Raw genomic sequence first — 25,736 nt, 5'->3', positions numbered from 1 at the left:
GGGCTGGGGCCGAAGAATCTTCCCCCTCTTGGTCTTGAGTTTCTTAAAAATATTAAGAAATCCAGGGGGCACCCCTGTTTGGGATTGAGGGTAAGGGCGATGATGCCCCGGAATCCGAGCCACCAGGTAAGATTCCGAGAGAGGACGCGGCTTCGAGCTCGAAGAAGCCCCGAAAAAGAAGATTCATCCCAAACATCGGCTTTGTGGCCAGAAAAGAGTGATCCATCGAATGGATAAGAGAAGAACCTCTTTAGAAAGCAGCACCTTGAAAGGGGCAATCAAACCTATTTTGAGACAAAGAAGATCAAAAAGACTGGATACGGTTGCTACAAAGAGGAAAGGCACCGATTTCTTACAAATAAGAGTACCATGTTTGCCCAAAATCTTAAGAACACTTTCTTCCTCAATCTGCGGAGTACCCTATTCAGGTAAGACTTTCTCATCCGAGACTGTTCAAAAACTCTCTGCCGGCACTACTCGTAGTAGAACTGAGAATAGGGTGGAACGATTATTCATAGTAATTACCGGCTGTACCGATTATATGTCGGATAGGCGCCCGCCCCCAAGCCTGTGTCCATCTTCATGAAATGACATTGGTAGACGGGTTGGGACCAGCCTTCTATCCCGGTGAGCAATGTTCCTTAGGCGGGGGCAGGATTCGAACCTGCAGTTTTCAGGTCATGAGCCTAATGAGTTGACCATTCCTCTACCCCGCTTCTTCCCCCTTTCCTTCTCTTTCTTGAAACTGAAAACATATAGATTCGAAAATCAGACTTACCACACTGAACACCAACCCAATCTCGAAAAGAATCAGTACACGGAACTCGATCAATCCACGAAGGTGTGGCACTTCTCCACCCTCTGCTAACATTATTCTCTTACGATGTAGTTTGATGATCGAACATTCTTTCGATTGCATGTGTTAAGCAAAGCACAATTGAACAAAAGAAAGAAGATCAAAGAGCTCTCCTCAATAGTCAGATAGGATCGTAGGCGTACGGTGCACTTACATAATAGTACTTCGCGAGACCTTCTCGGTCTACTCAAGGCGTTGCAAATTGGGTGGGCGCAGCTTTCTTGATCTAGCTTTCTGACTAACTGAATAGGCTCTTGTCAATTCTTTCTTCTCTTAATCAATTTCGAGTTTGTGAGATTGATCACTCCTAAATGCAGCCGTGATCTTCTATTATACGCGAGAAATCGCCATCTCGTAGCACCACAGCCTGGGAAACCTCTTATCCTCTACCTTACCTCGACAAAAAAAGATATTGGTGGATTATTGTCTCAGGAGGTAGATGGAGTGGAATAGGGCTACTCCACCTGACTCACGGTCGCTCCACGGGAAAACCACCACTAGGAGACGAAGCAAGCCGAGGGAGGCAGATATCGCCATGACACGGTAGTAGGGAAACCGGTCCTTGTAAGCAGCACTAGAGAGGGGATAGAGACTCGAGACTGAAAACTAATGTCCTTCTTCCTCTGAGCCAGGTTCCTTGTAGAGTCTATCTACTAGAGACATTAACGGTGCTCACCCGGTTGGGAAAATTCAATACTCGAATGGAACGCCCTCCATCGTACAGTTCGGCGGACACGGAAGAGCTAGTTCATAGGGCTCGTGCAGTCATGGGACCGACGGTGAAAAGCTCGGGATGATGATGGGGCTAGCAACCGGTCCTCCAAGAAGCAAGATCTCTTGGGCGCTTTGTTTCCCTTGTAGCCAAGTCATACTCATTCCGTACGACGAAGGATTGGGCCTTCGAGGTCGGAACTCATCACATTACTGGGTAGATCAGTTGGGGGATAAGGGTTCTAGTTCAATAAAGTTCTCATTATATCGAATAAGAAGTGAGGCCTGTGGTGCTCCGGGATTCTAACCCCTTCCCTGGTAGTAGAGAGATAGATCCGCATAAGCCTAATGGGGAATACCCGCTAAGTAACTCGAAACTGGTAACTATAGCCCCTAGCTGTGAAGCTCGCCTACCCGGGTCAATTATGGGCTCCCCCTACTGGGTGCCTCCGGTTCGAGACGGGACTCTTTAAGAAAAAGAAACTCCTCCGCAAAGGGCGGAGAGAATTGAGTTGGTCATTGCTTCGGGTCATCTAAGCTCACCCAGAGAAACTTCGTTAGAGTGGAAAAAACATAGAAAGACTGCTGCCTCGCTTCCAACCGCATCTCATGTAATGTTAGCTACCATTGTCACTGAACACTAACCCAAAGTCACCTGCCTTCAGCCCAATAGAATTCCCCTCAATTTTCACACCTACTGTAAAGCTGCCTTAGTCACATCAAGGGTCACCGTCAATTCCACAAACTTATTATTAAATAAGGTTATTGTCACCGTCACCATACCAACTCCTTCTGCCAGACCTAAACGAAGCTGCCAGTTTCCCTTCTTCGGATGGGGCTTTTTTCCCCAATATTCCTATAGTGGGAAATCTGAGCATAGAGGAAAAAAAAATGTGTAATCATTTGGTCTCATTTGAGAGGCAAATGATAAGGAAGGCCGCGCTTATGCTAAAGTCGTTAGACTAGAACCCTGACGAAATAGATGTTAGGGCAGTCGTTTCGGCATTCATTGAGAATGTGGACCCTGAGCGCTTTGAGTCCGTTCTTTTGGGTATTATAGACCCGAACTCCCCGGTATTCATAGAATTTCTAAACGATTGGGAGGATTCTCATTATCCTAGGCATTTTCCCAATCCCCCACAGTCACTATTTTAAGGCAGTTACGTACGATTACCTTACTAAATGAGTAAGTCAAATGCAACTTGACCTTCAGCCAGAAGCAAATTAGAAACTTCTTACCAACGCGGATTAGTTCTTAAGACTGCTCCGCTCACTAGGATACCGTCTTACGCGGTACCCGGTCTCAGACCGGACAGAACGAAACTACTCTCTAGCTCTTTCTATAGCTAATCGAGGAGAAGTTCTCTAGACATCCCTGGTTGTTACCGTTTTTTTAAGTAAACTCTTGTCACTCCTACCTCAGGTTATCAGGCCAACCTCGATTTGAGTTTTCAATAGAGGGGAATTACTAAATGCCATAAGATCTCGTGCTATCAGAGATCTAGGCACAAGCTCCCATCCCTACTAAGTCTGAGCCTCTTCTCCATACAAAATAAAGGGTGTGAAGCCAAGACCCTTCTACCGTACCGAATTACGCTTTCATCAGGAGCGTAGCGAAAAACAAGAAGTCAGATTTAGGTCCGGCTCTCTCTCTATACTTAACATATCTTGCTTCCCTATCACCATCTCTTTTTTTTGGCACAGAATTCGTACTCCCCAGGCTCCGCACTCACGAGACCCCCACAATCTAGTATAAATAGTGGCCGTTCACGTCAGGAAGGAAAAGAAGAACGAAAGAGGGGGGTCGGCCTGGAAAGAGAAAGGTAGAAATAGAGTTCGCTCCAAAAGGTCTTCGGGCAGTAGTTCGGCTTGCACATACATGGGTGGACCACTAAAGAGCAGGTCTCTCTCTCTAGTTGAATAGGAACTCTCTCAGAGATCGAGATAAGGGGGAAGAGAAGGTGGCTTAAAGGCCCTGAAAAAAACCATATACACTATGCCCCTAACAGAGGCATATCGAAGAAATTGGCCTTCAACCGCCCACCAGGAATATCCTTTTGGTTGGAGAGCCGATTCCCTCCCAAGCGTCCCGGGCCATTCAATCAGTTCGTCATCCGATTGGCACACCAGGTACTTCGCGTACGCATCGGACCTAAGACTCCGCCCAGTCTCGAACCTAAATTGGTGGTCAATCTATCGATGGGTCATGGCTCGGCCGGCCTATGCGTTGAAGTCATGGGCCAGTTTTTTCCACTAACGTGTGACGTAAATCACCTAATGGCGGCGGCTTGAGGCGAACCCCGTTCTTCAGAGCATCTGGCACTCCTAGCGACCCAGAACCTAGACTATGGACCGTCATTCGACCTCGGTACATGATCCGAGCGATCAATTCGATCCCGCCCCCTCCGAAGCTCCGTTCTTACCTTAGGCTTACGGCTCGAGTTCCTAGGTATTTATTTGAAGGGCTCATGTCACCCTCAATCCGTTTTGAACACGGATTCGAAACTCTTTCAGCTACCATGCCCATTGCATACCAATCTTTTGTTTACTTCTGCAGGTGACCAACTTCCCGCTATCGGGATGTCTGGGTCATCGCGGATTCGACTCTATTAACGAAATTCCTCGTTTCGTTGATGAGAGACGCTTCGAATCGTCCGGCTATCCCAGTAACCCTATCATGCAACTTCCCTTCCGCCGGGCCACTTTGCGGCCTTCGGGGCCTTCACTTTATATCACTCCGCAGTTCCCACCTTTAAACCCGTCAACTACGAGTCACTTGATCAGACTTTCGCTACCTGCAGGAATGGCGCGTCGCCCCTTCCCTTCGTTCAGCTCTTTCGCCCCTTTCCTTTATTATAGAACAAAAGAATGGAACTTGATTGTTCCCTTCGAAGCAATCCTTAAAGCCATCTTTTCTTTGCAAATCAGAAACTAGAACAAATGCTTATAATAGATAGAAGACAGTCCCGGCATGACTTGAACGAAGATCCCAGGCGCCTTGCCTTCTTTCACCCTTAGCCCTGGCACTGGCACGGCATCATCAACGGTTGGGATCAGGCATCATCAATCAACGGTTGGGACCTTCATTCAACGGTAGGGAAAAGCCCACCACGGCAGTTCAGTGAAAGTTCTTTCTTTCCACGAACGGCAAAGTTGAGTAGAGTGAACGAGCTTCGAGGTCCTATCTCTTCCCGACTCGAGGTCCTGGCACGTACTCTCGCCCAACGAGTCTTCTTTCTGAGATTGATTGGAAGTGAAGGGTTTGACTGCCGCGTCTCTTCCACGCTTCGCACCTATCCCTGTTCTTACTAAGCTTGCCTCTGCCCTTGTCCTGGTCCCGCTACGATCTCGCAGTCCGAGAACTCATCTCTTATTCAATATAATATAAGTACCGCCCCGTGGGCCCCGTCACCGACGGGTCTTACCTTCGCAAAGCAGGGCCGGACTCCCTTCGCCGAGCTCTATCTGTCCCCAACTTTCTTTGCGACAGGTCGATCAGTCAATTATCTATCTTCCGTAGCCGGGTCACCGGGCCAGACTCAGACTTGAATTGGAAAGAAAGAGCATGAGCCTTGTAGTCGCTGTCGTTCGTCCCTGCCTTTCTCGCATAGCAAGCACCGCATAGTGGGCTTCTCTGCCCTTTTACTCAGTTTCACCCTCGCCTTGAGTTCCTAATTCTTGCTTGCAAAGATTTCGCTTCGCTGTCGCTCCGCTCCCTTTCTCATCTCATTTTCACTACTTTTGATGCGCATGCAATAGAATTTAGGGATCGAATTTTGAGCAAAAAGAAGACCCTTCGGCGAGTGGCACTACAAAATACTGCTGATGGTGTGGGGCTATAAGAGACTGCTTTTCTTGCTTTTTTGAGTGCTTTGTAGAGCGACACTACTGAAGCGTATAGAGAGGACAAGAAATCCTTCTTTGAAGAGTGCTTCTCAAAGCGACACTACTTCTCCAGTCATATAGGACTAGTTCAGTTGGTTGAACGGCTTCGCCACCTCGTTCTCATATTAATTGGCTTCCCACTTCGCCCGCTCTTGTCAACCTACTAATGAAGCTCTTATAATAATAGGTACCGCAGCAACTTCATCTTTCGTAGTTTTGAATAGCCCGAACTCCATATTGAGTCTCACATTGCCCCGTAGATCAGTATACGTTTTTCATAGCCCCAAGTAATCTCGCAAGAAAATACTGCTGATGTCTTCTGCGGTACGAGCGACTGCGACGGGCACGTGCGATTCGCCACTATCTCGATAGGCTCTAATGAGCCAAGACCCTTCATCACTCGGCTCATTAGAGCCCTAGACTTCAAGTAAGGGGCCGATGCGCACGACCGGGAAGCAGTGCGTTTACGAATGAGCTTGAATTCGAGATCCGCAACCGGAGATCGGCTAGGCGGCACCGCTCTCAACTATATGCGATGCACTGTTGGGATTGTAGGTGCAGTGAGTCCAAAGATTCCAAGCTGCATTACGCATTAGGATCGCACATGACATGGGAATGGAATTGAAGATACATGACGAATAACGAATGATTCTGATACTTGACTGATTTCATCATAAGTGAGTATTAATAATAAGCACGAGTAGCACAGTGCGATGGTACGAGTGAATCGACTATTATACGCACTACATCGCCCATCGAGCGCGCTGCTTTTACCATATTGCAGAGAAGTGTGGTCGATCGCTCTATATCGCAAATTCCGTGCCGTACAAAGTGTAAGGAGAGCGCTCTCATACTTTCTTTTTGTCTTTTCTTACGAACTGAGAATGGGACCTGAGCCTCGTCCGATCCGGAATCCCTTCCTGGTAAAGTCCCCTCTTTCGTAGGGAGTCTTCCGTGTCAGAGGTTTCATGGTATGAGACCTAGGAAAGAGATAGAGTATGGTACATCAAAAGCCACCCAAAAGAAAGGGATGTTGAAAGGGCAGCAGCTCCTCGCTCCAGTCTGTCCTTTGACGGGATGCACTATTTGCTGGGGACGGATAGGAAGGAAGAGTCGCTCGAGTAGAGGATTTCGAGATCGGGCTCCTTACCTGCTCCCGTTCTCTTCTCCTTACCTTATGAGAGCAATAGCGGATTTGCCGGCCGCCTTCCGAGGTCGAATGGTGCATTTCCCGACGGTCGAGTAGAAGTAGAGTCTTGCCACGAGACGAGCGTGATGTGATCTAAGGATTTGGACAAGTACCATACCTTCCTTCCATTTCCAGTCTCTGTCGAAGAATAATACAGATCACTTCCGAGCCTAACAGATCACTTCTGAGCCGAGCCTATTAGTTTGAGGGTCCCGACCTTCTCTACTTTCACGAACTGGGCCGATCTCTCCTTTTCCCGGCACTTTTCCAGGCAGCAGCGAGACGAGAGGTTGAAGATCAGGGGCCGAAAGACTCCGCAAGAAGACTCGTCAGTCAGAAGTCGATGCGATGGTTAAGGAACGAGTGAGAACGACGTCTCGCCCTTTTCACCTTCCAACGAGAAGGAGAGTGGCCCGTCCTTTCACCTTCCTACCATTATCCCGTAGGTTTAGGTCTTGTCCCGCTCCCACTCAAGAACAAGAAGCGAGAACAGACCCGACACAAGATACACATTTGATTGAAACCGGGGTTCGGAGATGGGGAATTCCAGGAGTGATGCCTAATGTGAATTCCCTTCCTCCTAGCGGGAGTAGGGGGGCAGTTTCCTCTGTTTTCGTGTAAGAATCTATCTGATTCATATGTTTTCGTTAAACATCTATCTCACTGGGAATCCTCTTTCGTTAATAATGTATGTGAATCCCCAGAGGGCTCCTCTTTCTTCGAAGCGGGGTGGGCCCCCGAATCACCCTTTCTCGTTTAAGAAACTCGTTTAATAAAGGAATATTCTTTTTCTCGGGAATGACATCGGAAGAAGCCCTAATCTGGTTCTCCTACCCGGGAATGGGCTCAGTGCGCGAGTCTTTTATACTTATTCAGCTGAGACAGGGAGGCTTTCAATCGAGGAATCAAGGACGATTCGATAACTCTCTCCAATAGATCTCGATTTGCGGACGATGTCGTTAAAGAGTCGACACCACACAAGAATCTTTTCTTTGTATGGACAGAAGGGCTCAGACCCGGTTCAATTCCTTTCCCTATTGGGGGAGAATCTTCAAACCTTCTTTCATCGATCCTTAAGCGGCGGATTTCATAATTGATTAATGAATTCCCCTCCTCTTCTTAATTCGGCAGCAACAGTAGCTAAAGGAGTTAAAGCAGCTATAGCTTTTAGTTGTTGGAGTTCCCAAGCCTGGAGTTTATGAGTTATTAGGAGTGAAGATCTGACCGTTCTATTCAGATTTCGAATACGACTAACCAGAATTTTGATTCAAAACCAATACCGCTTTCTTATTCCAATTATGCCTGTGATGATTCCTCCTCTTATGTGGCATCCGTTCTTGCCTACCGTTGATTCAAAATAGTCTCAGTTGGCTCCTTTCTTTAGATTAGATCATGGACTCCATTTCAACATCTTGTACGTGCTTCCGTCACCTTCAATTGGGACAACCAAAAAACTCTTAAAAATGAAGAAAAGGCAATGAGTTTTGTTAGTGCGTGCCCTTCCTATATCTTCATTCCGCACCAGTATGATTCTTAGGTCTAGGTTCAGGTTTAGCAACCAAGTCAGTTGGAAGGGGGTAAGAAAGCCAGTTCTAGAAGGAATCCTGCCCGCAAGAACTCTGAAGTGCCCTCCCCCGCAACCGACATAACATAAAGAAAGAAGGAAGCGGTCGCCTTCGTTCGTAAGGTAAGAACAAATATACATTCTTGTCTTGGCCCAGGTTACGCACATGACCGAAAGTGATTCTTTTGTGATTTCGATTTCGCTACGGTTACAGTAAAGTGGCTCTCCCTTTCAAGACTCCCTCCCACCAGAAGAAATCTCTATCGCTTTCGGTAACCCAGGGCTCCATTGCGTGTGCTCGAGGTAGAAGTTTTTTATAAAGATGTGAATGGGATCAAATTCTTATCACCGGTAGCGAATGCTTTGGAAAAGATTCTAAGGTAGAAGGCTGTTTCAGTCTAGCTCCGGAAGCATTGTCTTCAGTAAGAATCATAAGGAAGATATGGATGAATTAGTATCTTTCCAGCAGAAGAAAGCATGGGAGACGCTCGAGGAGAACAATGCGATGTGATTGGGCGAGAGCATGGACACGGAGGAACTTTGATCTGCAGAAAGAAACCTATACGAGTGCAGCAGAAGATGGAGAACGATCCAGCACTACTTGAAACCTATGCGCACAAGGTCGACTATGATTATATATACTTTTTCCATTTTCATTCCCTCTGTGACATTTCTTTGAAAGATGTGAAAGTGATGGACAAGAAAGAGTCTCTTTTACATACTTGCCTAGTTTGTCAACTTTTGGGGAAATGATAAAGAGAAAGATATCTCTGTCTACACTAGATAAAACTTCTTCTAATGAGTTTGATAATCTTTGGGTTTATACAAATAACCAAAATCAAAAGAATTTAAACAATGAGTTTAGAAATCGAATTGAAATTCTCGACAAGGAATTAGTTTTTCTGGATATACTTGAAAGAAGAACTATATTTTGTAATGATGATACTAAAAACGAATATCTTCCTAAAACGTATGATCCTTTGTTGAAAGGCGCGTATCGCGGAAGAATCAAAAAAGTGTTTTCACCTTATCTTCGATAGAAAATTTGGTTGGTATAAATCGGATTCATAGTATGATTCTCGCGGATACTGATTACCAAGAGTTTGAACAGAAAGGAGATCTCTTTGATAAAAAAGAATTATTAACAGAAGTTGGTCATTTTTTGGCCTTATCTGGTGAATTTGATATAGAACAAAAGCTGCATTTGACTTTACAAAGTCTTTCTTGACCAAGAACAAGAAAAAATAGATTTAGAAAAAAAGTCCCTCGATGGTCATACAAATTAATCACTGAGTTAGAACAACAATCAGAAGAATATCAAGAAAGTGTTCCGGAGGACCATGAAATTCGCTCAAGAAGAGCCAAACGTGTAGTGATTTTGACTGATAACGATAAAGAGGAGAATACCGATGATGATGATAAAGAGGAGAATACCGATGATGATGATAAAGAGGAGAATACCGATCCGAATACTAATAATACTAATAACGATATTAATCCTCCAGGTGAAAGTCACGAAGGAGATTAATATATATAAGATTCATATAGGAGGTATTGTGTAGTTGTATTATATACTATATTCTTTCTCTTCTTTGCTCTCAAGCCTTGCTTTCAGGTTCAGTTTCAGTCTAGAGGCTAGGAGTGAGGCTCTTTCCCTACTAATATGCGGATTCTTCTTATGCTATTGCTATGGTGGTATAGGCCATGGGTTGGGAACAACGGTAAACGTAAGGCCTTGTTGACTTTACGAAAGTAGGCTAGGCTTGCTGCTACAGTCAAACCTTCCATTTGAATCTGCTGTCGATGCCGCCGTAAGAAGCTCGACTTTCTATTCCGATGCCGCTAGCTACGATTTGGCTTCACCTTTCACTTTTGTTGGCCTATCCGCGACTGCATTCTATTGAAAACATTTTCATTCATTGGGTGGGATGGAACAAAGGGTGTTTACTCATAGAAAGGCGCTAAGAGTGGAAGCAAAGCATTTTTCCGATTACACTTTTGATTTAGGTAAGGACTAGGGAGTTTAGCTTCTTCTGCACGCCTCGACTGGACTAATATGGACTCTCTGAGATCTTATGAAGTCATTGTGCGCTATGACTATCTTGTAGTCGATTCTTGCCGCCTTTTCTCATTCGTGCGAACTGCGCTGCTTTCTAAACTAAAAAACCTATTCGACTTGTACAACTGGGTAGCACTGTCGAAGAACTTCTTGCAAAAAGCACTTTGAGCTTCCCTTTCCTGATAGAACTCTTACTGGACTGGCTTGGGCGAGAACATTGCCTATTGAATAGTTGACGTAAAAGAAAGAGGCTTAAGACCACCAAGACAACCTCGACTTTATATCAATGAGCACCTTTTTGGCGAAGTTTTCTCGATCCTTTCTCAACTATATTTTATATAAAGAGAGTTTCGGTTTTGAAGTGAGCTCTCTATTGTATGTCACTTCCGGTGAATGCTACCCATACCTCCGCCGCAGCTAAAGGAACTGCCCGAACCGGAGACTTTCTTTGGCCTATGCCCTTTCCCCTGCGCCTGTATCGCTAGCATCTCTCTTTTGAAAATGTATACTTTTTTTGACCTTTCCCACCCCAATGATGCTTCTTAATGAAGAAACCTCTCCCGATTATTAGCTTTTACCGTCACTGCCAAATGTGTATGTCTCCACTACATCCCTTCCCACCGAACTGATTGCCTCATCCTTTGTCGAATGATTAGTTCTCCTTACACGCCCTCAGAAGAGTGGTCACCTGGCTGTCGGACAGTTGGGGTTAGGTGCCCGGCTTATACCTTGATTCTTTTTTTTGGTGGGGTTGACCGGTCTCATACCTTATGCGCCATTTCGGGTCATGAGACAGTTTGGTCAGAAACAGATTATGGAGGGAGGGTTGAGATAGCAATAAAGATCTATTTTAGAATGACTTTCAATCACTATAAAATGAACTCACTCATCTTTGATCGCTATGAGAAGCGCCATTCTGACTTTCTTCTGAGGGTTGCATTACACTAGATAAAGGTAGTGAAGTAACCCGAAGGAGATGAATGAGTGGATTGGTATAATATGTCTGTGTCAATGAGTTGTGCGAATAACCAAGAGTGGGGTTTTCTTTATAGCTTTTTTAGGTTATGCAATAGAAGGGTTCCAAACCTCGTACCAAGGACAGGTAATGGCAATTATAAACTATGGCTTGCTATTGCTTATCAACTTCTTATGAAAAGTGAACCGGGCGTAGCAGCGAACAGATCTTTCTCTTCCTATGAATGTGCTGAGGAAGAAGTAGCGATATGCCGTGTTAGAGAATCATCTTTTAACATAGAAAAGATGGAAAGTTGATTGCAACGAAGCGAAATCAAAGCAAGAGCGGAGCGGTCCAATTCTTGTCAACAAAGGTCAACAAAGACAGATCACAGTCGGGTCGGCTCTGAAACTCCCATCCCAGGCTGCGAGAGATCCCCCTCCCCATTGACATCAGCGGAGAGGCAGCTGAGGGCATAGGTAGCTGAGTCTACGGCGTAGGCACCAGATATCCGGAGGTCTCTTTAGTTAGTGTAGTGGGATCCCGGGCATAAGCACGCCAGGTCTCCGCAGCATAGGGAAGCAAGGCAGCCCGGTCCGGGAAGATAAGACGTAAAAGACTGACTATCGGCTCTGAGTGTAACTCCAATGAAAAAGAGAGGGGCGAAGAGCTGAACGAAGGGAAGGGGCTGTAGCTAGAGAGTTGATTGACCTAGCTTCGCTAATTACTTCAACTAAAGAAGCAGAGGGAAGAATCAGACTCACATTCACTATCGCATGACTGAATCACCAACTGAATCCGCCAGACTGAACTTAGAATATAATGAATTTCTTGCTCGGCTTCACGAGAAGGGACGAATAGAAGACTGGGATCGAAGCGAACTCAGGAATTGGCATAGCACACAGACTGGAGTAGCTCTTGTCGACTGAAAGGGGCTGGGAAGCGGGGCAAAAGCAAGATATCAGATTGAGAAGGTCGTGCTCCTCCTCGTCGGATGAATAAAAGAGAGAAATTAGCACAATGCCATCCACCCGTGGAAAGTGTGAGACGGACCCAACTAAGAAGCACTATTCACAGACCACAACAAACAAGGAGTGAGAGACTACACCCACCATCCTCAGTTGTAGATTCACTCGTGCTCACTATTCGTCGTCTATCTCACTTTCCTGGTCTTCTGAGGTCGGAACCATGCCCAGAGAGAACTTCGTACAGGACCACGCCCAGGTACAATTGAACCCATCGGAAAGAAAGCTGCAGCCCTCCCTACCAGACTCTGAAGATAGCAGCAAAATGCTCCTCATGGTCCAAAAGAGTAAATGATTTAGAAACTTATATGTGCTCGCATAGCCCCGTTGAGTTCGACCGCCCTCGCTTCTTTATTGTGCGTGGAAGCGCATATGGTTTCTGTGAATTCCGAGCTCTCGTCCGACTTGCATGTCTTTCTGAGGCAAGTGGAAGATGCTATCTTTCTCTTTCCCTTCTCCTTAGCTTATTCACACCAGATAGAGCCCCTACGCTATCCCTACTCTTCCCAGTTGCGGCTGGCATGCGAAGAAAGGAAGAAGGAAGAACTCTTCGGTAGCGGGGAAGGCATGGAATGTCGGGGTATATATATAAATAAGAACCACTATTGCATTCTGTAGTGCTCGATCTAAGCAGGAGTCCCCTCTTCATGCCGGATAATCTATCGTCTCGTAGCGCAGTAGGCAATAGCCCCAGTAAGTTGAGTCTCTGATTGGGGAGTGACCGACCTCTTTCTCCTTCTCAGCCTCTCTTGGAATGAGGGAGGAAAGAATAGGAGTAGCAAAGCGGCTCTAAGACACTCTCGAGTGAGATTCAGTAAACTTGAGTCAGAAATGCCCGTGTAAGGAGGAGGACGTGGGTCTCAACTTACCTCTCTCAAGTATTCCTAGTTCCTGGTTCAAGAGAGGGGCGGGTCAGAGAAAAGAGCAGCGCTCCACATAAAGATCAATATCTAGCACCTACCCTTGCTCATGCCTAGTTGTATCGATTCATTAAATTGTTCATTCAAAATCTCTCTATAGTTCAAGAAAGGGTAGGACTCTGTAGGCATTCCTAATAGGGAGGGGTTTGATTCTGAAGAGTGCTTTTAATTGCCCGTGGCTCTCTAGCTCGGGTCTTCTAGCGTCCATTCCCTGCATTAGAAAAGGATGTAAGTGAAAGATAGAGTGACTCTTCTGAGTTCTGTTCTTACCGAAGCAATTCAGTCCCGGGTCTCCTCCTCTGCTTTATATCTCACTCCTCCTTGCGTAGAGCTGGGATAGGGGTCTAGGCCAGGAGAGGCGGAGCACTAACCAAATGACTGATAGCAGAGGCAACCATAGCCCTGTCTAGAAAAGAAGAGAGCATCTCCGCCCGAGCTAACGAGGGGAATGGGAAAGAGTGAATCCAGGCCCAACAAAGCGATGGCCCACCCAAAGCCCTCAGACTCGAACCATTGTGACGCGTGCCATGCTCCCTAGATGCGTGTTCCGCCTGGAGCCTACCTTTCTCTCAGCCTTTGATTCCGCCACCTTGTCTTTTTCTAGGCAAGGGTAGCTAACGCTAGAAAAAGACAGCATGCGATAGAGAAAAAAGCTTTTCTTAAAAGTGACATTCCTCCCTCGTGACTGAGGAGGAAGTGAATGAAAACTGGTTCGACCGAGCCCTCTTGATCCAAGCCAACTATTCTACTTGGCTTTAGCTCGCTCACTACTCTTTAAAGTGACAGAAAGGCCTTGCCGGAGAGAGACTTCCAATGCCTCTTCATCTCGGCATCTAGCAGGAGCAACTGATCCATCTAAACTCATGCGCTCATCTACCACTAGTTGTGTGTACCCATAGATACGAGAGGCTCTATCGCTCCTGACGCTTTATGAAAGCAATAAGACAGTTCGTAGCAGTAGAAGTAGTTCCGGTCATCATAAGACCAACAGAAGTTCTCTTCCTAAGTGAACACATTCAGTGTTCTCGTGCCGATATGCTGGCCTTAGTTGGATTGGGGACATCAATTTGAGATGTATGCTGAACAAAAATTCTCTGTGTCAACAGGATCTTTGCACTTAACTCGCATATAGGATCTGCAATGCTTACCCTTACGGTCTTGAGATAGAGTGCAATACCCAATCACGCAAGCATGATGTGACCCCAAGGTGGATCCCAGCCCCCAGCTATCCGAGATAGCACATCAAGTTGCCTTACTATATGAGAAAATCGGATACCAAACCAAGCAAGCTAGCTATAGCAAAAGGGAAATGAGACTATATTGAAATTCAAAATGGGACTTTGAGCTTCCTTTCGGGTTTCCCTTAATGCTTCGCCTAACACGGAATAACGAAGAATTTGAGAGTTCTTGTTTTGAGAACACCTGGCTGCTTCTGGTTCTCCCCTTACTCAAATAGGGCAATGAAAAGGCAAAGGATTAGAGGACATTCATTCCCCACTCCAGTGGCATCTGTATATATATATTGCTCTGAAGAAAGACTCAGATTCTTTCTGACTTGTAAGAAGAGGCTTTCCTTAGCTGATGGCACCTTTGTCTGAGACGCCCTTTTGGTTCTCTTTCCCGATCTCGATCCGCTAATGGATATGCTGCGGGTCTTTCTTATTTCCCAGCTACTGATGCAGGTTTTCGATCCGGCACCGTGGGATAGCGAATGAAGCAGCATCAGCAGTCGCATATCCAGTAGCTCATCCATCGAGAAATCCAGTCGCAGCCACGTCCGCTGATCCGCATCCAATCTTTTTGCCATCCCTCCATTGGTATCAGCATCCATCCGATCCTCGAATCTCGATCATTGTCATCTCCGGTATCTTTGATGTCATCCTCTCTCGCCCTCTTTTCATCAGTTGAGTGCTTTCACGAATTGCCTCCCTTCCTCTCCTTATCAGTCGAGTTACTTCATACCTTTTCCTCTTCAAGCAAGACTGCCATGGCTGCTATCCTATCATGGATCTTCATTGATTTCACTCTTTCTTTAGGGTCCTACTGATTGTGATGAGATTCTGAAGCCTCTTTCATGTGCCAGTCTTAAGTAAGTTAACACACCTAGCGCAAGTTCTATTCTGAGTCCCTGCATTCCCTATCCTTAATTGCCCAAAACTAGCGAATTCCTTTCTTTCCTACCTTCGTTAAGCTTCACTGCCTACTCCCATTCCTCAAGCAAGTCAAACTCGGTTGACAAGCCCTTTCATTGAGAATCTGGGATTGCTCTATCGAATGAGGATCTTAACAATCTATCCAAAACTCATCAACTTGGGAGGTAAGCCTCTCTCTCCTCCTTTCTTTGACTACCTCTCTCGCTATCTCTTCTTGGGTCAGGACTATCTTATCGTGGACTCGCTCTGTCTGTCTCTTTCAAAATCAATCTAGAAAGAACCTACCATGAATGACTTTCCGCTTCTTCTTTCTGCAGAAAAGAGTCAAACTTCGTACCGACCTGAGTGAACTGGAAAAGATCGGAATCAAGTCATTCAACCTGGGCATCCTTAGAACGAGAGTCTGGACAGTCAAAGAAATAGGCCTTGCGAATCTTTCAAATATTATTCCATCACATATAGAAGTCGTTGAATGAGAGAGATTCCGTTGGTTATAGACTGAGTGAGCGGAGTAAGTCAGTAACTCTTATCGAACTTCTAAAAAGAGTCTCAAAGCTTCTTAGGTAAAGTGCCAATCCAGTCTTCTTTAGATCTTCTATCAGTCTAGCCCTTCTTCCACATGAGATCCTATTTTTCCTAACTCCATGTAGCACCACTATCCAATGAAAAAACAAATCCAGCTATTTCAAATAAGAAAATTTGCCTTATATAACGTTTTCTTTCCGCAGCTAAGACGTATAGGAGCTATTATTATATGATATGATATTAGCGGTGGAATGATGCTGATAAGAATCCGCGAGTGTTCAGTAGTCCTCGACTTTAACACAGCAGATTACAGTAATTGCAAAATGAAAACGGGCCATTCACAAAATACCTATGATGGGTTTTTAGGACTCGAGTTTTTGAAAGTTTCATATAATCATATAAGAAAGTCAGACGATCGTCGAGTAGTTTTGAATGCCATGAACTCTACTCTAATTAAGTTGCTTAGGCTCGACCTCAAGGGAGAGGAGCTATTTATGTGATAATGACGCAACCAAAGTCGAGCACTTTTAGTTAAGGGCATAATGAAAATCTCTTGTACTCGTCCCTTACCAGGCAGGCTCCCTTCCTGTTGAATTCGTTAAGGAGGAGAAAGCAGTGCGATTACGTGCGATGAGAGGCGAGTTCTTGTCTTCGCTCAATGAATTCGCTGCTGCTTCTAGGCTATATGCGCATATATTTTAGCGTTGGAAGCTATGCATTACTCAAAAGAGCGAAGAGATGGAAGAGAAGGTCTTTCCTATAACTCATATAGAATGAACTGCGGTTTGGAAAGTAGTTAAGCAATATAGGACAGGTTCTTTGTGCATTTGAATCTGATGGTTTCATTCTCTTGCTTGGTCTTTCTCTTTCGTTCCAGGAGGTCGTCTTCCTTATATATTTATAGGGGAAAGAAAGAAAAATGCTTGACTTTAATCTACAACCAAAGAAGAATAGCCGACGAATCCCAAGACGGAATGAAGGTGTGCCCTGGATCGATAGAAAACTCGGCCTCATCCCATTCGCACTCAATCATGTAGGCGTCGATGAAGACCTTCACGAACGTAACAGCTGAATCAGATTAAGGTTGAGATCTAACCACATTAACTCAAAGATGAGGCTGCAGAGGCAATCCAACAAATAAAAGAAGCAAAAAAAGGAAGAAAGCAGTATAATAGTAGGCCACCGGTTCTCATGCCCCCAGGGGCTCCACTCATGTTCTATCTATCTCCCGCAAGTATCCTAGCTCAAGATAATGCACAAGGACTTCCGCAGGCCGTGTACTATCTATGCGTTGTTGAGCGTTAACTGATAGAGAACAAAGCGCTCAACTACACGTCTACGCTCGCTCGCCTCAACCGCTGCCCCCCAGGCCCGGCCGGTCGAGCGCAATGCCCTGGGAGACGTCGTTCTCACTCCTTCCTCTTCAGTCCTCAGCAACTTAAGTCAAGAAATGGTAAGTCTATCAGATCTGTCGTAGTTTTGTAAAAGAGTGAATGAATTGCCATTCACGACTGCTGCTTCTTACTTGAGATAGAAGATTTGCAAGTCCATTCACGACTACTTAAGTATTCTAGTTTATAGATAGAAGATTAGTGTTAGCCATTCACTCTACCGCTATCGCTCGAGCATATCTATCGATCCCCTCTGGTTACTTTATGAGCCCTTAACGTCGCTATCGCTCTACTTAAATAGAAAAGTGTAGTTAAAAAACTCTCTCGATTAACTTCAAAATCACTTTCTCTTCCGGCTAGAGCAATCTATTATAGATTTCTTGAATTACATAAAGAGAGTAGAAAGAAAGAAAGAGCGTATTAGGAACCAGCCCGGTCTTTAGCTATGTATAGCACTTTGATTGGGATGACTGTAATGGGAATGAGTAGCCCCTTCCCCTAAACAAGCGAAGCGAGCGAGCTTACACGTCTATCTTCGCCCGATCACCGAACCCTCCTCGCTCCTTTCATCAGTCAGCAAATTAGTAAGTCCATAAATCTGTAGTGGAATAGTCTCACCAGCCCGTAGAATAGTCCAGTAGTGGGTGAGTAGAGTCTGTGCTTTGGTGGGCACCGGGCACACGGCAAGAAGTCGCGGAGTCAACTCTAGGCGCTCAGGAAGAGACAGCCTTCTTGCGCTAGCGAAGCGAGGAGCGAGTTGTAGAGCTGAAAGAGAGGTACGAGTGATAACTAAGTGTCAATGAAATGAAAGAGCTACTCCTCTTTCTCTACCCGCTGCTCATCCTTAGCCCCGTCGTCTATTGTTTCACTCGGCCCACAGCAACCACAGCAACACCCAACCCCCATCATAAGTATTAAATGGCTTTAGGCCATTTACTCTTACCATCATAAGTATTTGTTGGCTCAACGGCCATAAAATACTTATGATGGGGGGGTACCTTTACAGTCGAGCTTATCGGGGATATCCTATCGGGGATACCCTATAGGTCGATCTCTCCCTAAACAGAAATAGATGGTCGGCCCTCAGCAGATTACAGTCTTACGTGAAAAGATGGAATTCAAAACTACGAAAGATCTAATCCCAGCCTTCTGACTTTAAAGCGATCCCTCCTCTTTCCGGCCCTAAATTACGGTATTTCGAGCCCCCATATGGCAGAAGCCCTTCCATGTTAGACTCAGTCTTTCCGACGAACGAATTCTTGCTGATGTTTTTTTTATGGGAGGGCACGACTGCAGCGGATGGCCATGAACTCTCAGATTCTCTTTTCATCTTCTCTTTTCCATAACCCTAGCCCATGGCAAAGGCAGACAGGGAGCTTCTCTGTTCAGCTCGAGAAATCTACTGAAAATAGAAGCTATGGCGTGTATCTTTTTTCCCACTCTTTCATACCCAATGAAAAGATCATCATTTATGAGTGTATTTTCGTACTTTCCAATTCGATTTCAAGAGTGCTTTCGCTCGGCACTTGGCTTTGAATCTTCTCTTTTAGAGTGACTTCATCAAGAGACTTATATGTTGTTGAAAAGAGAAGCCTCTTAGAAAAGAGAAGGAGTCTCATCCCTGCCCTTACGATCCGGATGCACCATCAGCCGCCGAGGGCAACCGAAAGGGCCCCTCCCGAACCCATCAGACGAAATGACGTGCCTAACTGAACGTGTCGACACTCAATTCGCACGATCAATCGACACACCGTGTTCGCAAACGCAACCGCCCACAAAATTAAGGGAAGGATGCGCTTTCCTGCTACATTTCAATACATCCCGACAAGAGCATTCTGAGACCGATGCAGCTGGCGAAGCCGGAGATGATGAGAAGGCCGAAGGCAGAGGCGAGGGCAATGGCCGAGGCGAGGAGCAAAGCAGACGCCAGGGCGAAGCCCGACTAGAATCCAAGGGCGATGCCCGGGCGAGGGGAGAAGAGGGCACCTGAGGGCGTGCTGGGCGAAGAGTTTCCTATCTCCTATCTTATAAGAAAGGAGAAACTTCCCTACTCTGCTCTGTCGAGCGCTCAAACTCAAAGGGGCTCCGTGCGCAAAAGGGATACTAAGCTAAGCAGTGAATAGCTACTTATGTTAACTATTGTTCCTCATCTTCCAAAGGCATTCCAAGAAAGAATCAGTTCTCTAGCATGGAACATCTGACCCCACGGTAGTACGTATCCTATAAAATAAAAGCTGTCACAATCATTAATAGGAAGATTACAACTCCGAGACACCGAAGAAATTCCCTAGGACTGCTATAACTCGCATGATATAGACCACGAAGAATATGAAGGTGAACCACAATGAGAAACATACTTGCCCCATTAGCATGCATATAACGGAGCAACCAGCCCCCTTCAACATCTCTCATAACGTGTTCTACGCTGTTGAAAGCTAGATCCACATGAGGTGTGTAATGCATAGCTAAAAAAAGGCCAGTCACTATCTGAATGATTAAACAAAGACCAGCTAACGAACCGAACCCCCACCAATAACTAAGATTGCTAGGGGTTGGATAATCTATCAAATGCTGATTAAGTGTGGAGGATATAGGTTGTTTAAGAAGAGAAAATCGTTGGTTCCTTATAGTGATTTTTCCTTCCTATCGTGACAACTCTTGTTCCCCCACTTTTTTAGCGTTCTGGGGCCCTACTTACTATATATATAAGATATATAGTTTCTAATTGTCTTTCTTTCAGAACCGTCGAGATCTTTCCTCACCACTTCGCCTTTCGGCTCAGCCAAACAAGCACCCCTCTTCGCTTTCGCTCGAGTTCTTTCAGAACCTCTCGCTATCGCTCGAGATCTGTTAGAACCTGACCTAGCGGCTCAGCTCTTCTTTCCTCACCTGTTTGCCTTTGGCTCAACAGTCTGCCAAAAAGACCCCTCTTCGCTTTCGCTCGAGTATCTTTCAGCCCCGGTCGAGATCTTTCAGAACCTCTCCCAAATTACGGTAAAGCGAGTGCCTTTCGCCCCAAAGCCTAGCGGCTCAGCTCTTTCAGAACCTGAGATTCGAGTTTCAACAATGAAGACAACTAAAGGTCTGTGTCCCCTTATCAGTTCCATAAACACCCTTCTGAAACGATTGTTGGCCGCGGAGCGGCAATTCCACATCAGAATCTGAATGTATATATTACCTGGATAATTAGAAGTTTGAAGCAAATGATTACCCAGTCCTGGGCAATGAGACACTTCCATCGTGAAGGGATATTCAGGAAGAGCATCTCCATCCTGTGGTAGTCCATTGGCAGGAACAGCCAATTGTACTCCATCACTCCTGTTTCTGGCCTCATTGAGAACCGCGCGATAACGCGTATCTCGGTTGTGCCCCTTGCTGTCTTGATTACCTCCATTTGTGGTACCATTCCGTTGAATCGAACCCCCCTTCATGTTGATAGAATCAGGGGAAATTGGGCTCCTATCGGGGCTTCTGCTTCGATTTCGCGTTGAAGATGGCTTTCTGGGTATGGGTACCATCTGGTTGTTATTGGAGATGATGGAGCTGGAATTTCGCTTGGATGAGGAAGAAGGTGGAGAAAGAGTCTTGGATTCAGGCCTGTTGGAACCATCACCAGCGTGTTCCAAATCTGAGCTAGCTCCTCTTCCGACCGAGCCAGACTCCAATCTTCCCTTATCAGTGCCAGCATCGCCCTTTCCAGAGATATACATCGGGTTCTCGAGTATAGAAAGAATTCTGTTATGGAATTCCTCGGGGATGAAAAGGGGTCCTGATCCATTTGTGCGATCACTACATGAGTTCTTCAAAACAAAATGGCTTCTTTCTTTTTTTCCTGATTATAGGACGTATACGATTGACGAGAAGCGAAGTGACTATCTTTCTCTTAAAAAGAGTCTTTCTAAGTTAGCTTTTTATAACTTTTCTTGCCCCGGATTTATATCCCGACGTACTCCTACTGCTTATCCCTGGTGAGAAAAACTCACATTTGCCCTGTTCGTAGATTGTTGACCAAATAAAAGAAAGAATTAGTGTTATAAAGATACTTGAAGCGAATGCCAGCTAGTCCTGTAAGCTTGAACTGAGCTTCACTCCTTGATCGAAGGACTGAGGCTTTGACGCCAGAGGGCTAAGGCATAGAGGCAAGTTTACTTTCTTCCCAAAGAAAGAGGCAAGAAAGCTGGAATTTTTGGCTTAGCCTACCACCTTTATCTGATATTACCGTGGGAATCAATTCATTCCGATCGGGCTTTTCCTGGTAAATGTCGGAGATTTCCGGATATGAGCTTCTAGTAGCCCTGCTTCCTACAGCGCTTATTTCGACCGTGGCAAGAGATTCTTAATCTTAAGCGGATCCATTTATTTCACTCGTCTCCGCACCAATGCGCTCACTCCTGGGAAAAGCATGCCATGAATGACTCTTGCCTTTGGCTCACTTCTCCTCTTATTCTTCTTTTTCCACCAAGCGGGAACAGAGTGCGACCCCTAAGCAATTGGAGGTTCTCGCTCATCTCTTGGGGGTCCATATCATCTGAAAACTTGTCCTGTTCCATTAGCATAGCGTCATTTGAATAGGATGACTCAGCGTCAGGAAAAGCAAAAGTAAGCCCCCCCTTGCCTTGATAGAAAATTTGGCTTCGCTGCGCCCTGAATCAATCAAAAAGCTGCATGATTTGATTCATCCGGGCGAGAGGTTCTGAAAGAAAAGAGGGGTGGGCTTTGTTCTGGTGGGGGGCCGCCTTTCGCAGCTTTAGAAAGGAGAGAATTGTTGAAAGTCACTCTCTCCAACCTTTTCTATCTATCTTTAGAACTTTTCTATCTATCTTTAGAAGTAGGGCGAGAGAAAGTCAATATGATATTTGCGTTGGTTTTTCCAACGAAACTAAGCACTTTTTTGTTTTTTTCATTCTCCAGGCTCAGTCCCACACTCTGACTTCAATGATGGAAACAACCTCTGCACTCCGGCGCTCCAATGAACAACAGTTCCCCGCCTTACTATATTTAGAATAGTGGTCGATCCCTCGGGAATGACATTCGTAACAACATGTTATGTTCACGCGATGATTCCAAAAGTACTACCCTGTTCGTAGTCTATGTCTGGGGAGCATACTTGACAGGAGATAGACACAGGCGGTAGATAGGTCCCCCACTTCGATTCCCGCCCCGTTAGCATCTCCGATCCGAGATAAGGTACGGAGTTCGTTAGGTCTTTTCGGTCCGGAGCCGGCCGGTAATGGACCTACTTACCTTGCTTGTGGACCAGCTGCGGAGCTCACCCTTGTTCTATTGGTTTGGGCTACCAAGACGATTTCTTTATGCCCATCAAAGGACCTCGAGATGCCGAAAAACGATACGAGAAATTCGAAAGAACTCATATACGGAACGAGGGTGACCCGTGGAAATACATCGCTTTCTTACTCGTGCAAAGGAACTCTTTCTTGGCAACTTGGACAACTTATAACGATGTTTGTCCCGCATATCAGACGGAAGATCGGGATCTTTACAAATTTATAAAGCTTTCGTCTCAATTCATATTTAGCCGCGAGCAATCTACGTTTGTGATCTCGTATATTTCGCTTCTCCGACATCTTACTGAGTTTCTTTCAGAACCTCATCTTTTTGCAAAAAGCCGCTCCACGGTGGTAAAGTCTCATTGTCTATCTCGTAATCATTCGATTCCGTCCGACTCCTCCTGCTCCTCCTTCTACTTCGTATCCTTCATCGTCGTTGGTCCTTTTGACATAAGATTCTCGGTCGCTAAAGAGGCTCTTTCTCTATCTATGAAATGAAACGCAATATCTTGAAAGGCGAAGAGTGACTACTGATTTCTGCTCGTACTTCCTCTCTCGTTAGTGTACTCGTGGTACAGTACTCGTGCAAGAGCGCTTACGGCAAGAGCTAATTCAGCTAAATCAATGGCACGTGGGAAAAGAAAGAATTGACTGACCTTGCTGCTTAGGACTTTTCTTTTCTAAAGTCTAAAGAGATTTCCCGGTGAGAACTCCTTTCTAGTAGCAATTCCGACAAGAGCGGAAATAACTATGGTTATTTCCATTCTTCTTTCTCCTGTTCTTCTTCTATCTAAGGACAAGGCGGAAGGTAAGGCCTGTGCTTGCTTCTAGGCTTCCTTCTTCTATCTTCTAGTCGAGGTGAAAGCTTTCAAAGAGCTGAGTCCTTCCCCCTGCAAAAAGCCGCTCCACGGTGGTAAAGTCTCATCTTGTGTGTTGGCCGAAGTCACAATAGTCACATTGAACCCTCGAATATGTTCGAAGACCTCGAAATGATCTTCCAGTTCCGGGGAGAATTCGCAAAACTCCCTTTCCATCGAGAATTGAATGGAGTTTTCCCGTATTGCGACCGGAGAATCTAACAGAGACATTACTATCGCGATTCTTACCGAAAAATGAGACATTCCATGCCCTCGGAGAGTGCTTTGTCGTGCCAGGTCACTGACATATCCTTTGTCTTTATTTGACCCCAAGAATAGATTTTTTCGAAACCACTTTCCTGTCGAACCCCTTTGTGTCTGTATGAATTTCTGACCGCGCGGAATCTCCATAGCCAATTTTCCATTTTTGATTATTAAATTATAGGGTGCCTTTGGTACTACTCTTATTTCACACGATCCAGGAACTTCCATAACGTTGGCGTGATTCGGTTTGAGCAACGGATCTTGACGTGATACATCTTCGTAATGAAAATGGAGTGAAAACATGAGTTGACTTTGACAGTCTCTTTTGTTCTGCTCCCTCAAAAAAAAAGAAAGGGGAGACAACATTTTCACTGGATAGAATTTTGTGTTGGAAAAACGTTAGTTTATTTTGGTTGTTGACCAACGTAAAGCGCGGGAGGTTTTGGGCATTTCTTCTTCTCTTAATTTATTTCGAGTTAGATTCAAAGAGATTTCCTCGCTGTTCTATGGAAATGCCGGGTTGAGAAAACCCTTCGAAGAGACACCCGGAGGAGTCGAAACCCCAGAAACGAGTGCTGCTCCCATCCCCAATTCTCCTACACAAACCTCTCGAGAGCATTGAACGTTTGGAACGCGTTGGAACATCCTTGTCAGATGCACAGGCAAAGGAGACTACTCCCCCTACTCCCATATGGCCTCTTATAGCTCAATTGATCTTCATTTATACCATCCCTTCACGATATGTATGTCCGCCGAGGAACGAGTGACCACAAGCTCCGCTTAAGCGCTCGACATGCAGTTAGCTCAATCTCCGGGAAAGGCTACTAAGCCAATTGCGTACCCTTAATCCAATAACCCAAATCGGGCCCGGTTTTTTAAGGTTCCTCGGTGACTGAACCATAGCCTTCTATGAACTGGTAGGTCTTTCTTGAAGAACACTCGCCCCCGGCTACGTTCTTTCACGCTGTCGCTCGAGTGCCTTTTACCTTATAGCCTCTTCGCCCCTTCCCTTCGTTCAGCTCTTCGCCCCTCAAACTGATTCTCTCGTTCGGGATATCGAGAGTGTCCCTCTCTTCTCTCGCTCTGGACCCTTGTACTCGTTCGGTACCCTTGAGCGCTTCTTTCTTTATCTTCCCCGAACTCATTCTTTCTTTGTACTCGCTCGCGGATTCTCTTTTGCCCTTGAGCGCTTGTTTCCGGCAATCCCTATGAGTTAATATGAGTTCATGGTCCGAGTGATCAAATATTTTTTTGGGCAGAAAACTCAAAGAAAGATCAAATTCTTCGTGATAACGACGGGAGTGTTTTTTCTTTCCTTCTTTATTCTCACTCTTTTTCTAAAGATTAAAAAAAGCACTTCAGAAGTGGCGTCGTATCCTCGCTCCTCCCGCGACAGGTATCTCTTCAGATTCCGTCTTGCGGAACCAAAGTAATGATTCGACGTGGGAAATAGATATAGATCTTCTTTGGAAGACGTTTATTTGGCTGCTGCAGCTCTTTGCTTTCATTCTCTCCCTGCTGCTACCGAGGAGTCTGCTCAAATGAAGAAGAAGAATCACTCGGGCTCAGTCTCATATCCTCATTCAGGAGTATGCGTAGGAAACTAAAGAAAGGCACTAAAAGGACTCCCGTCGTTCTCACTCGGACAAAAGACTCTCTCTCACGTTCGGGGCAGATTGTTTTTGAAGCGCTCAAGCGTGAAAGAATGAGTTTGTGCATCAACAATCGACTCTTTATCGCTCCGGGCATCAACAAGAGGGGCGTAGCGAAATAGCTCGAACATAGGAAGAGGGGAAGAAAAGAGAAATAAGGATCAAATTCTTCATGAACGACTCTTGCTGCTCTTTGTTCTTCTTATGTTTTGTTCGCTTCTCTCACTCTTTTTCTTTCTTTTCTTTCCGTAGAGAGGTCAATCTATGGCTGTTTGGTCTGGAGTGCGGTGCATCTTTCTGGATGATGAACCCCCTCTTTGAAGATGAGTGGATCGGGAATCTCACCCACAAAAGAAACAAGAAACTCTCCCTACCTAACGAATGCTCTCTTTCCCGACAGTCTCATATCTGAATGAAGGAGTATAGAAGAACTATTTTGTCT

At 45.5% G+C, this 25,736-nt stretch overlaps 1 protein-coding gene and 1 non-coding gene across 2 annotated transcripts; both read right to left on the bottom strand.

Annotated features, from left to right (window-relative positions):
• Nucleotides 1–643: 643 nt before the first annotated feature.
• Nucleotides 644–716, bottom strand: TRNAM-CAU. The gene has a single exon. It is a non-coding gene; the product is annotated as a tRNA-Met (tRNA).
• Nucleotides 717–22,945: 22,229 nt separating this feature from the next.
• LOC122037612 (60S ribosomal protein L5, mitochondrial-like) lies at nt 22,946–25,508 on the bottom strand. The gene has a single exon (XM_042597134.1). The coding sequence runs from the start codon at nt 24,006–24,008 to the stop codon at nt 23,364–23,366; it is 645 nt and encodes a 214-aa protein (XP_042453068.1). The 5' UTR covers nt 24,009–25,508; the 3' UTR covers nt 22,946–23,363.
• Between the last annotated feature and the right edge of the window lie 228 nt (nt 25,509–25,736).

The sequence above is a fragment of the Zingiber officinale genome, unplaced genomic scaffold (assembly GCF_018446385.1).
Source record: "Zingiber officinale cultivar Zhangliang unplaced genomic scaffold, Zo_v1.1 ctg68, whole genome shotgun sequence".
NCBI lineage: Eukaryota > Viridiplantae > Streptophyta > Magnoliopsida > Zingiberales > Zingiberaceae > Zingiber > Zingiber officinale.
The sequence above is the reverse complement of the archived record's forward strand: the minus strand, read 5'-3'. Positions and strand labels throughout refer to the sequence as shown.

Bases quoted from the DNA above. Each gene is read 5' to 3' on its own strand.
- LOC122037612 (XM_042597134.1), bottom strand. From the start codon at position 24,008: ATGTTGTCTCCCCTTTCTTTTTTTTTGAGGGAGCAGAACAAAAGAGAC.